The sequence below is a fragment of the Dendrobates tinctorius genome, unplaced genomic scaffold, assembly GCF_039654945.1.
Source record: "Dendrobates tinctorius isolate UK_male_01 unplaced genomic scaffold, ASM3965494v1 ptg000060l, whole genome shotgun sequence".
NCBI classification, from domain to species: Eukaryota; Metazoa; Chordata; class Amphibia; order Anura; family Dendrobatidae; genus Dendrobates; species Dendrobates tinctorius.
Genome location: NW_027361728.1, coordinates 55,370,288 through 55,385,204, shown reverse-complemented (window position 1 = coordinate 55,385,204; position 14,917 = coordinate 55,370,288). Strand labels below are relative to the sequence as shown.

General features: G+C 42.8%; 1 protein-coding gene across 1 annotated transcript in view; it reads right to left on the bottom strand.

Annotated features, from left to right (window-relative positions):
- The window catches only part of PPM1L (protein phosphatase, Mg2+/Mn2+ dependent 1L), a 286,940-nt gene extending 273,790 nt beyond the window's left edge, over positions 1-13,150 (bottom strand). The window contains exon 1 of the mRNA XM_073578961.1: positions 12,454-13,150. Within this exon, the coding sequence (XP_073435062.1) occupies positions 12,454-12,852 (399 nt within the window). The 5' untranslated portion in view covers positions 12,853-13,150. The remainder of the gene's footprint in view (positions 1-12,453) is intronic.
- Positions 13,151-14,917: the final 1,767 nt, after the last annotated feature.

Genomic DNA, 14,917 nt, shown 5'->3' with positions numbered 1-14,917 from the left:
TAGTATCCCTTTCAGAGTTGGATGGCTGACCATCCGGTAGAAAGTAAAGAAAGGGAAACCACCAAAAAAAAAAAAAATTTTATATATATATATATATATATATATATATATATATATATATAAAAATAAATATATATATATATATATATATATATATATATATATAAATATATATAAATATATAAATATATATATATATATATATATATATAAATATATATATATATATATATATATAAATAAAACAAAAATGAAATATAGTATCCCTTTCAGAGTTGGATGGCTGACCATCCGGTAGAAAGTAAAGAAAGGGAAACCACCAAAAAAAAAAAAAAAAATTTATATATATATATATATATATATATATATATATATATAAAAATAAATATATATATATATATATATAAATATATATATATATAAATATATAAATATAAATATATAAATATATATATATAAATATATATATAAATATATAAATATATAATATATATTTATATAAATATATATTTATATTTATATATATATATTTATATAGATATATATTTATATAAATATATATATATATATATATATATTTATATATATATATATATATATATATATTTATATATATATATATTTATATATATATATAAATATATTTATATATATATATATTTATATAAATATATTTAAATATATATATATATATATATAAATATATTTATATAAATATATTTATATATATATATATATATATATATATAATTTTTTTTTTTTTTTTGGTGGTTTCCCTTTCTTTACTTTCTATATATATATATATATATATATATATATATAAATATAAATATATATATAAATATATATATATAAATATATATATTTATATATATATTTATATATATATATATAAATATATATATATATATATATATATATATATATATTTATATATATTTATATATATATATATATATATATATATATATATATATATTTATATATATATATATTTTTTTTTTTTTTATGGTGGTTTCCCTTTCTTCAATTTAACCTGGGCAGATGAGTAGTGGAGTTTATTAAGACACAGTACACTGGGTACAGGTATAAAAAACCATGTATTTTATTTTTAACAAACAACAAAACTATTAAACCATTTGATCCTGCCATGCTACACGACCAACATCGGATAAAAAGTAGTCCGCAAATTGGTCCCTCATTTGGGCAACTTCGACTGAGGACCGAAGAGGGTGCTGAGTAAAATCTGGCAAAGGGTTGGCAGCAGGCTCATCCATGTCAAAGTTCGGCCGCTCCTTTGCCATAACAAAATTGTGGAGAACCACGCATGCCTTCACGACCTCATCAACTGTTTCCATTTTGAGATTGATGGCGGTGCTGAGAATTCGCCATCTGGACACTAGAATGCCAAAGGCGCACTCTACAGTCCTGCGAGCCCTCGTAAGCCTGTAGTTGAAAATTTTCTTGCGGTGGTCCAAGTCACGGCTGGAGTACGGCTTCAGCAGGTTTGGGCACATCTGAAATGCCTCATCCCCAACCACTACAAATGGCAGTGGTGGAGTTTGGGTTTGGGGAAGAGGCCGTGCCAGTGGAAAATTGAAATGGTTGCCGTACAACCTCCAGCCCATATCAGAGTTCTTAAAAGTCTGTGAATCGTTGCCCCGTCCGAATGCCCCTATGTCCACCGCCACAAACCGGCAGTCTGCATCCGCAATGGCCATTAGGACTGTGGAAAAGTACTTCTTGTAGTTGTAGTACTCGGAGCCACTTCTTGCGGGTTTTGTGATGCGGATGTGCTTCCCGTCCACCGCTCCTAGGCAGTTCGGGAAATTGCAGACTGCCCAGAATTTCTCCGATATTTGAAGCCACTTTTCGGCAGTGGGCAATGGCAGAAACTCCGGACACAGAACATCCCACAGAGCCCTGCAGGTGTCGGCAACAATCCCAGATAAAGTTGAGATTCCCAGCCGGTACTGGAAATGCAGGGATGAAAGACTCTCTCCAGTTGCCAGGAACCTGCCAAACATAAAAAGAAAAAATAATTATATTTCTGTCTTGGGTATTACTAAAAACACTGAAAATAAAAAAGTACATGGCCTAACTATTTTGCATGTTTTTTTAATACAACATAGCAAAAAAACATTTTATAAAGGCTTGGGATTAGTACATGCCAGAAGAAAAACCATTATGCAAAAAAGCAATTTCACAAAAATAATGTTAAAAATCAATAGCCAAAAAAAACCTAATTTTTTGGACCAAAAAAAAAAAAAAATAAAAAGCCAAAAAAATTATGCAAACATAACAACATACATACCGTAAGGTGACAAGGAGCCTTTCTTCGGGAGGAATGGCACGCCGGAGCTGAGTGTCCCTTCTCCGGATGTTTCCTTCAACCATACCCAGCAAGTCAAGGAAGCTTTCCTGGGACATCCGTGTATAGTCAGCAAATTTCTCCGGGTTTTCCTGTAGCTCGCTGTACAGCGTGTGATATGCTCCACGGCTTGGCCGGAGTTCGATGATTGGATGCCTCCAAAACCTACGCCGCTGCCGTCTCTGCTGTCTCTCCCTCTCCCTTTCTTGCTGGCAACAAAAGACATACGCCTGAGACAGCGCAATGTCAAGATCCAGCTTGAAGCGGAAATTATCCAGACGCAAGTCCATCTTGACACCGGAAACAGCAGCAAAATCTGATGAATTCAGCAGTACAGGGTCTATAAAACATTCCAATGAAACACGCCCACTGGTGACCCATTGGTGGTCAAAGATTTTGCTATTGTGAAATGTCACACCTAAAAACGCATGCGCATAAAAAACGCAACCGCATGCAAAAACGCATGTAAAACGCAAGTAACACTGCGTTATTTTGACGCATCAGCGTGCGCATGAAGAAAAAAAAACGCACATTTGTTTTGCGTTTTTCTTTGCGTTTTTTATGCGCACGATGCGCTGCGCAAAAAAACGCTAATGTGAAACTAGCCTTAGGAAGACATTAGACTAAGGCTAAGTTCTCATGTGCAGTAATCATTCGTTACGGATCCAATAAATAGTGGTCCGTTTTTGTTTAATTTCAAAAGGATCCGTTTGTTTGCTTACTGGATCAGTTAACTGATCCATTTTACACAGAGTTCAATGTTAAAAAAAAAAAAGATTAATTTAAATTATTTTTTTAATTAGCTGGACCAAAAAGTTGTGCCTGCACTTTCTTGCCAACAGATTGTTGTTGTATTCGCTCCAATGGATGATTACCAGACATGTGAACATAGCCTTATGTGTATGGCCTGAACACTAATCTAATACTACCAGGTAAATAACAGACCTCTATGGTATATGTATGCAAATTTTGCTCAGGATCCTGGGTCAAAAATGAAAAAAAAGAAGAAGACATTGACGCCAAGGCTTACTTGTTTAAAACCGGGAAAGTAAATTTGGATTTAGCTGCAGCAATGGACATGTCTCCATGAATATTCTGTGACCACACTGACACGTCACTGAGCCCATGAATTATAATGGGTATGTGGTCTAGCCGTGAAAAACAGATGATTAGATGAGGCCTAAGGAGATGCCGTCTCTCCTTGTTGAGACTGTCAGCTGGCCCCGAGGGTCTTATGGGCCTCGTATTCCTCCCTGAGGATAAAAGGTATGACAGATGACATCCACATGCTCTTCATACATCGTCTAAATCACGTCACAGAGACTGAAAACATCTTCCCTCTATGAAACACCAGAGTTGCTCCTAACTGTGGCATATAAAAGGATAAACAGCTAGCATCGGAGAAATTGTTCCTGTGCCTGGGCATTCACCATGCAGTACACGTGTGGCATCGGGTCCTAACACAAGGAATTCCATGACTTGTGTGCCATATATGGGGTTAAAGTCAAAATTAAAACCCAATCTACACAAAGTGACCTACGCATGATTATTCAGCGATAAATAATAAAATTCATAATCACTCATCATTCATTATCACACACATATATCATCTCCGGAACAGCCCAGTGATTTTAGCTGCCACATTAATATGAAGGCCTGTATCTGGAAGGTCCTACTGCTGATGAGCGAGATTCTTGGCATCGATGACAGCTCTGTGACAAGGTTATTGAGAAGAAGCAGGCAGTGGATGGATGCAAAAATGTTCAAGTCACTCAAAATCTCGGCGAAAAACTGACATAAGCCTTAAAAATGCAAAGTGTATACAAAGAAACAGCTAGCCATGCTGAAAACTGAGTGACAAAGCAAAGGCTTCACCAAGAGACCTAGGACCACTCTGAAGGAGACCTTCTCCATCTCCTGCCTGGGCTTTTTACCCGTCAGCTTATGGGCATGCTCACAGGACGAAGAAAATGCTGCAGATTTTACATTCGAATTTGCAGGCGGAAAATCTGCAGCAAAATATAATAGCGGCAAAGTGGATGAGATTTGAATCCATAATAGTGAGAAGTCCAGCTCACTCCCCACCGGGTGCACGGATCACACGGTCTGTGTGTGATAAGAGGAAATTAAAAAATCCAGCTCCATGATCTAATAAAATGCAAGATGGCTTTATTAAGTATTCTGCAATAATATGAACAAGACAATCGTGTAGAAATATGTTTCGGATCACTTATGATAGCTAGGATGAAGGATCATAAGTGATCCGAAACGCGTTGCATTTCTACACCAGTGTCTTGTAGATAAAAGGATAGAAAAGTGCTCCTTGTATGAATCAACCAAAAATAACGATTTGGTAAGTGGAGGCTAATTCACTCACCTGTACAAGTTGTGCAAGACAAGCCCAACACTCTATAACATATGGGTGGCTCCTCCATAAGGCTGATGGTACGCCCGCTGTTTACAGGACCCGTAGGTGTCGGAACTAGAGACTGAAGAAGAAGGGAAAAGATTGTGGCTCATGTCAATGATCAAGAGGAGGTAGAAGTTTGAGGCTTTATTAAAACTATGCGTTTCAGAGGCATACATGATGAAGGGGTCTGATCAACTCTGAAACATGTAGTTTTAATAAAGCCTCAAACTTCTACCTCCTCTGGATCACTGACCTCCTCGGCAGCACTGACAGGAACCGCAATCTCTTCCCTCCTTCTTCAGTTCATATTTTTGTGGAATACACAAGTCATCCAGCATTTTATTTGGTCGTGGGAGCAGGAGATTCTAACCAATCTCATCCACACGCAGGAAAATCTGCACAGTACTCAGGACTGTTCTATACCTCAAACACCGTCACCACCAAATCATCATGTCGTGCTGCCTTGTAGCTCTAACCCAAATATCCTTCTCCACAGGGTAGGTCTGAGCCCAAATGTAGAATGGCACTTCTGCTCCATTGTAATAATATGTTGAAATATCACCTTAACCATTATAACTGTGCACTATGCTCCTAGTCAGGAGAGCTTAGCTTTTCCAAGAAGCCACAGATGGAAAACCTATCATAATAAAAAAGAAAATGACCCGTTATAATTAGTTCAAGGTGGCCGGCCGGGCAAATAGATTTGGTTATTGTAGGTGCAGATGCTTTGTATAGCTCCAATCACAGCTCCACTACGCACAAAGCCATGTCCTGCTCGATTTTCCAGGAAGGCATCTCGCCTGATCTCATGCAGCAGCTGAAGGAAATTTAGAGCACTAATGCCAAAGTACAGCAGCAAAAAATAAATCAATGAGGAACTCTGCAGCTTTCTCCTTGATAAGTAATTTCCAAAGTGAAATCACTGGATGCACTAAAATATTTCCAATGTCAGAAGAGGCGCAGGGGTATGAGCAATCACCGTGTCCTCTGTGCTCCTCACAAAATGTCAGCGAGTAGTGCAGGGAAGCCTAAAATGCGGGTTGTCGCTGCAACCGGCGATCACTGATATCACATGAATCACTTAGACTGTTTGTATTAAAATACCTGGATGTTATGAATCACATAACTAATGGCATCTAACAATGTTGGCGGAATATTTTCTCAATGCAAAGCAAGTATTTTTTTCATTTCTAAAGTTTTCTATTTTTTTGTTCATACCTGTATGTTATCCCTACACATTTTTCACTTTTAATATTTTTAGATATATTAAAGAGAACCTGGCAGTTGTCATGATCCAGGTCCGGGTTTGCCTTCTTCCATCTCTTCCCCGGCATGGTCATGTGTGGGTTAACCTTTCCCTGCCTCTCTTTGGAGCATGGTCGGCTATTTCTCTGCGCTACTGCTGACAGCCCATGTTAGTTATAGTTCCAGTCTCTGGCTTGAGCAGCTAACCCTGTTACACCCTGGTTTGTCCTCTTGCTCTTCCCTGACTTCCTGTGTTTAAACGCTCCCTGTACCCTTCCTTGACTTAGCCATTTCTCCTGTGATTGGACCCCATTATGTTTAGACCTGGCTTGTACACTGACCTGTGTTACTGTCTAGCGTCCTTGGTATTTCCGCTCCCGACCGGCTCTGACCTTCTGGCTTGTTACTGACTACGCATTCGCTTCTCCCCTCTGGTACCGCACTCCTGTCTGTTACCGACCCGGCTTGGCCGACTTCCCTTCCGTCCCATTGTGGTGGCCGCTACAGTGCTGTGGGTTTACGCTAGTCGTACCCTATTGAGTTTTCCTCTCTATCGCCCTCTGGTGGAGGTCTCCCGTACCCGTTCTACAGTGTCACAATAGCAGTAGACTGATTTGGCCTGAACGAATCAGACACTGGTTGCGTCATTGCAGTTTCGGAGAAAATATACTTTCGAAAACCTTATGGGCATCATGAGTCTTGGAAGACGAGTCAGAGGCCGAACCCTGGCGATGGCTTCTCATCCTACTCCCCTAAACTGAAAGGTCTCTCCCCACAGCAGACTTGTCATTCGATAGACATGATCCTCGCCGGCTTTTCTCCGCAGCATTTCAGAGTAAAACATAGACAGCTGCAATAATGCGGACAGTATCGGATTCTTCTCGCGGTTCAAGCAGCATCAATCTACTGCCAGGTTGCCTTTAAAATCTGAATAAGAGCGGTTGGATCACTCACAACGCAACAGTTTTTATGTTCCCCTGTTTTTTGTTTGTTTTTTTAAATGGAACTTCAATAAAACAACTTTCTTATGCTATCCACGGATGGTGGAGCAGAAATTCCTCCTCTATTGCCATTTAATATAATTACCTGAAAGATCTGAAATGAATAAACAGTCCCTCACAGTCCACCCTACACCAGCCTATGGTCAGACGATACAAGGCGGAAATCAGGACTAAGGGACAGGAGGCGGAAGGATAAATCCAGAAGTGACTGTGCACTGGAGAAAGAATATGACCCAAGAAGGAACAGAAACTATTTTTTCTTGAAGTTTGTAAGATTACATATCGTTATTGATTGACCTGTCGTATGATTTCATGCCTTCATCTACACCGGCTTTCCTATAAACAGATACTATTCATACAGGCCACCTTTGAGAAGACCACTGCCTCTCTAGAACGCCATTTCTAATGCAACTTTGGGTTGTCGTATGAACTAATAATTCAATGTTCACTTTAAATTGAAAACTTTCAAAAGGGAATCAGTCAGCAGGTTTCTGCTATGGGATCTGAGAGCAGCATCATGTTGGGGCATAAACCCTTATTGCAGTGATATCACTTACTGGGCTGCTTGGTGCAGTTTTGATAGAATCCCTGTTTTTTCTGCTGTACATGTAGCAGTGCTGTGAATGCTGAGCTGTGTATAACCCCGCCCACTTCAGTACATTGCCAGCAATCTGCCAATAAGTGATAGGGGAGTGGTTAGACATTAGCTGGACACCTTGTCCTGTATTGATAATCCTTCTGATAAAACACTGATTGTACTGAAACTACAGCAAGCTGCCGAGCAAGTGACACATCCCTGGAATCAGGTTCTCTGCCCCTACATAATGTAATGGAATCTGTCAGAAGATTTTTGATATTTATGGCAGCATAACACTGTTCTAAATAGCAAAAACCTGCTGACAAATTATTTTTAAAGAGTGCGTATGTAAAGTAATATTATCTCATCGTGTACACTGGTGCAGAGAAAGTGAAAAAACATCTAGGGATTAATGAGCCATATGGCTGTCCCATGGCTTGTTCCTTTTAGTCCCAATTTTTTTTAGTGCTAATGATTAACCTTGAAGAAATCACACGACGCTCAAGCTCAATGTAGAGCTGTCATACTACAAAAAACAAGAATGAGCGCTTCCCATACGATCCACAACCATCTAATCCCAGTGATCCATGAACCAGCTCTTCACTATAAATACCTGTGACCTGACAAATTTCCAGCACCAAGCCTCATATGCAGCTTGTCTTCGTCCTATCTTTGCATTCAGTGATGAGCGGGTAGAAGATCTTACTTATCTACAGAGACGTCCCGCTAGTAATAATTGCGGCTCACTGTTCCGTATAAGTGAGTCTACAGCCCTGGGAAACAATGGCGCATTGGAAATGACACACCGCAATGCCTGACATCTATGAAATCATGGATTTAGTCGCCCTCTACCCAGCAGAACTATTGTGATACGTTCACAGAACAATGGATAATTTATAGCTTAGTGAGATGATTTCAGGTGTCTTTTGTAATAAGAATTCATAAAGTGATTCACTATAAAAGAAGACAAAGTCGCCTGTGATAAAACCCATGAAAGTCAGACAATCGACAATACCATCGTTGTTTGACCACGGGGCTAATGGCCATTTATATGTGGGGCTGGATGCTTTTGTTTGTAGTGGATCCACAGCTGACCCTCGGGTTTCTGCTCTGTAGTTTCAATTGCTACAATTCCACACGTGGATTAGCCACGGGGTAATACGTGTGTGGCTAGCTGCTGCGGCGTGGAAGCATGAACGGCTCCGATAAGTGGCGCGTAACTTTCTTCTTCTGTAACATACCCTAACCTAAAATTCCACAGGCCAGCTGTATGAAACATTAACGACGGCGACTTATGGGCAGATTTTAGAGAAAAATATACAATGAAATCCCCCATGTAAAACATCTCTGATTTGAAAATAAAGAAAAGGATGTGAATGAAATGTTGCCAAGTAGTGATGGTAATCGTGTTGCATGATCCTCTGGAAAGAAATGTTCTGGTCATCTATACAGCACAGGCTACATCCCACTCTCGCTATGGAGCCCACCCCATGAAAGTCATGACATTCTCAAGAATGGCAGCAACCAGGGAAACCCCGATATCCTAGTGGGCATTAAAATATTAGCAGTTCCATGAACTTGTTGCCATCATGTAAATAACCGCACATCATATGGACACATCGGCCATTACTATTGTCTAAACAAAGGCAAATATTGGGGCATCAGAAGACAATTTCTACACTTTGTAAATATACGGTATATCCAAACCAGAGTCTCATTTTTGGTCAGTGTGTTGTTTTCCTTTAGTTTTTTCACAGCCTATATCACATTTTGGAAAAAATAATTGTGAAAACTATTGAAGTAGACCGTTAGGGCCATAACACATCTACCTGTTCGGACCATTACACATCTACCTGTTAGAACCATTACACGTCGACCTGTTAGGACCATTACATATCTACCTGTTAGGACCATTACATGTCTACCTGAGGACCATTATATGTCTACCTGTTAGGAACATTACACGTCTACATGTTAGGACCATTACATATCTACCTGTTAGGACCATTACACGTCTACCTGTTAGGACCATTACACGTCTACCTGTGAGGACCATTACATATCTACCTGTGAGGACCATTACATGTCTACTTGTTAGGACCATTACACGTCTACCTGTTAGGACCATTATACGTCCACCTGTTAGGATCATTACACGTCTACCTGTTAGGACCATTACACGTCTACCTGTTAGGACCATTACACGTCTACCTGTTAGGACCATTACACGTCTACCTGTTAGGACCATTATACGTCTACCTGTTAGGACCATTACACGTCTACCTGTTAGGACCATTACACGTCTACCTGTTAGGACCATTACACGTCTACCTGTTAGGACCATTACACGTCTACCTGTTAGGACCATTACACGTCTACCTGTTAGTACCATTACACGTCTAACTGTTAGGCCCATTACACATCTACCTGTTAGGACCAATACATGTCGACCTGTTAGGCCCATTATACGTCTACCTGTTAGGACCATTACATGTCTACCTGAGGACCATTATATGTCTACCTGTTAGGAACATTACACGTCTACCTGTTAGGACCATTACATATCTACCTGTTAGGACCATTACACGTCTACCTGTTAGGACCATTACACGTCTACCTGTGAGGACCATTACATATCTACCTGTTAGGACCATTACATGTCTACTTGTTAGGACCATTACACGTCCACCTGTTAGGACCATTATACGTCCACCTGTTAGGACCATTACACGTCTACCTGTTAGGACCATTACACGTCTACCTGTTAGGACCATTACACGTCTACCTGTTAGGACCATTACACGTCTAACTGTTAGGCCCATTACACATCTACCTGTTCGGACCAATACATGTCGACCTGTTAGGACCAATACATGTCGACCTGTTAGGCCCATTATACGTCTACCTGTTAGGACCATTACATGTCTACCTGTTCGAACCATTACATGTCGACCTGTTAGGACCAATACATGTCGACCTGTTAGGCCCATTATACGTCTACCTGTTAGGACCATTACATGTCGACCTGTTAGGCCCATTATACGTCTACCTGTTAGGATCATTACATGTCGACCTGTTAGGATCATTACATGTCTACCTGTTAGGACCATTACATGTCTACTTGTTAGGACCATTACATGCCCACCTGTTCTTGGTGTGTTGCTTCATTAAACGAATTGGAAGCAATTACAAAGAAATAATTTGCATAAATTTGCACAAAAAACCTGAAGTATTATATTTGTCCCTAAGTTATGATGTGTCTTAGACAATTTTTACCTGTCACTTGACCGTTTCTGAAGGTAAACATGGCATACATAAAACAAGGCTGACCTATGCACTATTTACAAAGTAGTAGATAGACAACCAAGAGGTGGCTAATAAAAGTGAATAACATCAATAGCCAGGTAGCCCAAATATCGGTATTTTTGCCGGTCTAGTCTAACTTTAGTACAGTAATGATAAATCAGAACCATTCAGTTACTTGTGACTGCCTAATAATAGCTGCTTCTAACCACAAAGACGACCTTCAGAGCTTGTGGTAGATTTCTAATAAATGGAGCATTTTGTTGATTTATCTGGCCTGTCCTGGATGTCATTCTGGACTATAGCACATTACGTCATAAAAGGGCACAGTGATCTAACAGTCCTCACAGATCTCTGGCTTTTATCCCAGTGCAGGGTACCACATTGTAACCCCAATATCTTACCACCCATGTTATAGTTATGCACCCTACAAATTTCTAGGGTGACTGTTTCTAGACATCTAATAACACAGTCTCAGATCCCATGCTGTTCCAGAGATATTGGCAGGTGGGACATCCTCAGTTATAGTCATGCGAGTCATGGGCATGTAGTTGTGGCCTAGTGGGACATCCTCTGTCATAGATATGTAGTTGTGAAAAGGTTGGACATCTTCAGAGTCATGAGCATGTGATGCATGTAGTCATGGGCATGAGTTTCTGTGCATGTGAGATATCCTCAGAGTCATAGACATGTCGTTGTGGGCATATGGGACATCCTCCTTCACAGAAATATAGTTGCGAGCTGGTGGCACATACTCCGTGACATAGGTGTGTGGTACATTTTCACAGTCATGTGGATATGTGACATCCTCAGTCGCAGGAACGTAGCTATGATCAAGTGAGACGACATCAGTCATGGGCATATTGAACATGTAGTCATGGGTATGTGGTATATTTTCAGAGTCATGGGCATGTAGACATGGGCATGTGAGACATCCTCAGTCATGGCATGTAGTCGTGTGCATGTAGGACATTCTCAATCATAAGAATGTAATTAGGAGCAGGTGGGACATCCTCAATCATGGGCATGTAATTGTGAGCAGGTGGCACATTCTCAGAGACATGGGCATGTAGTTGTAGGCATGTGGGACATCCTCAATCAGGGGCATGTAGTTGATGGCATATGGGACACCCTGAATCATAGGCATGAAGATGTGGGCAGGTGGGACATCCTCAATCATAGGCATGTAGTTGTGTGCATGTAGGACATCCATAGTTATGGGTATGTAGTTATGAGCAAGTGGCACATTATCAGAGCCATGAACAAGTAGTCGTGGGCATGTGGGACATCCATAGTTATGGGCATGTAGTTGTGAGGAGGTGGCACATTCTCACAGACATGGGCATGTAGTTGTGGGCATGTGGGACATCCTCAGTCATGGGCATGTAGTTTTGAGCAGGTGGCACATTCTCAGGGACATGGGCTTGAAGTTGTGGGCATGTGGGACATCCTCAGTCATGGGCATGTAGTTGTGGGCAAGTAGCACATTCTCAGAGCCATGGGCATGTAGTCATGGACATGTGGAGGACCTCCTTGTTCTACCTACCTCTCCTCCGTGACCATCGAAGATGCCGAAGATGGACGGGTGGCTCTTGTTGAGCAGGTCGGTGATGATCTCGAAGCGGTCCTCCATGTGATCCCTCCGGCCCTGGATGGAGTACACGGCCACATTGTTACTCTTGAAGTCCCAGGTCTTGGAGAACTCTGCCTCCAGGACGTCCAGTCCTCCGAGCCGGTCATTCTGCATGATCTCGGCCACCTTCCCCTTCACCATCTGCACGGCGTCCCGGCTGGACTTCACGATGGTCTTGACCTCATCAGTGTGGAAGAAGTAGCTCCAGAGCGCCAGGCTGATGCACAGCAGGAACAGGGTCTCCGGTCTGAGCAAGAAGTAGCGCATGATCCTCCCCAGCAGAGACAGCAGAGTCATGGTATCCTCTATCATTTATGTCCTGGGAGGAGGGCAATCAGTGCATGGCAGTGTGACCCCGGCACCTCGGACAAAGGGGCCCAGTGAGTGGCAGCAGCTGGGCATGGGCAGGAGGGCGGCCCAGGCTTCTCCTCAGCGGCTGCTGGGCGCGGGATGATGCTGCAGCCCGGACTCTCCGGCTTCTGTCCCTTCAGCACCTTGCAGCGCTGTCATAAGGTGCAGACACCGGCTGTTGTGTGCGGCTCCCCCACAGGACTCTTCCACACCCGTACGGAGGGGGCGTGCTGCACTTCAGTCATTTGTGACTTCTCGGTGAGATAGACCTGCTTCACATTTATTACTGTCAGCCGCATCTGTATTATTCAGGGATGTTTCTTTTGCTGTGAGGAGACCATACCCCAGCGAGGAGCGCTGGCAAACAGCCTCAAGGAAAAGCTCCCCCCTACATTGCAGTGAGCAGATGGTACAGTCCACCACGAGCAGCAACACTGCAAGCGAGGAGGGACAGATATTATCAGAGGGGAGGGGGCTGCTCTGCCGCTGGGACTGTCGGCAGCGGGAAGCCCGAGCTCCGGCAGAGCGGCACCTCCGGCGAGAGCCCCAGCCACAACATCTACAAGATGGAGACTCTGCTGGAGAGACACCTGGCTCCACTGTCCGGGGCCTGAGCTCCAAAGATACAACTTCCAAACGGGAGGGGACAATGTATGAGAACACATCTAAGCAGCTAAGGGTGCAGAAGAGAGTGACCTAAAGCTACAAAAGGCTAAAGGACCTCCTGAAGAACCTGGCACCTGGCACGTCAGACAGGACCATGTGGGAGGGGGCCGCCAACCCCAAGCTCACCTGGATGTGCGCCGTCCTCGGATGCACACTCAGCTGAAAGGTATTGCGGTGCAGAGACCCGCCGTGTCCCTGCGTTACAATACACGACAACAGCCAATCAGAGGACTGCAGCTGACGTCGGCTTGCCAGCGATACGCGTCACAGGGTAGTGACGTCATGTGCTGCCTGTGCCAACACCTTGAAGTCCGCTTCCGACAACAAACAGGACGCCGCCTGCTATGGGAGCAGGGGAAGGCGAGTATAATCATTTGTTTCTTTTTAAAATGTGATAGAGAAGACTGAAGGTGCCCAGGATGGAGGACTTTATAGCATAGGGCCCAGGATGGAGGACATTATACCAGGAAGGTGCCCAGGACGGAGGACATTATAGCATAGGGCCCAGGATGGAGGACATTATATCAGGAAGGTGCCCAGGATGGAGGACATTATAGCATAGGGCCCAGGATGGTGGACATTATACCAAGAAGGTGCCAAGGATGGAGGACATTGTAGCATAGGGCCCAGGATGGAGGACATTATATCAGGAAGGTGCCCAGGATGGAGGACATTATAGCATAGGGCCCAGGATGGAGGACATTATAGAAGAGGGCCCAGGATTCAGGACATCATACCAGGAAGGTGCCCAGGATGGAGAACATTATAGCATAGGGCCCAGGATGGAGGACATTTTATCATAGGGCCCAGGATGGAGGACATTATACCAGGAAGGTGCCCAGGATGGAGGACATTATAGCATAGGGCCCAGGATGGGGGCCATTATACCAGGAAGGTGCCTAGGATGGAGGACATTATAGCATAGGGCCTAGAATGGGGGACATTATATCAGGAAGATGCCCAGGATGGAGGACATTATAGCATAGTGCCCAGGATGGTGGACATTATACCAAGAAGGTGCCCAGGATGGAGGACATTGTAGCATAGGGCCCAGGATGGGGGACATTATACCAGGAAGGTGCCCAGGATGGAGGACATTATAGCATAGGGCCCAGGATGGGGGACATTATAGCATAGTGCCCAGGATGGTGGACATTATACCAAGAAGGTGCCAAGGATGGAGGACATTGTAGCATAGGGCCCAGGATGGGGGACATTATACCAGGAAGGTGCCCAGGATGGAGGATATTATAGCATAGGGCCCAGGATGGAGGACATTATAGAAGAGGGCCCAGGATTAAGGACATCATACCAGGAAGGTGCCCAGGATGGAGAACATTATAGCATAGGGCCCAGGATG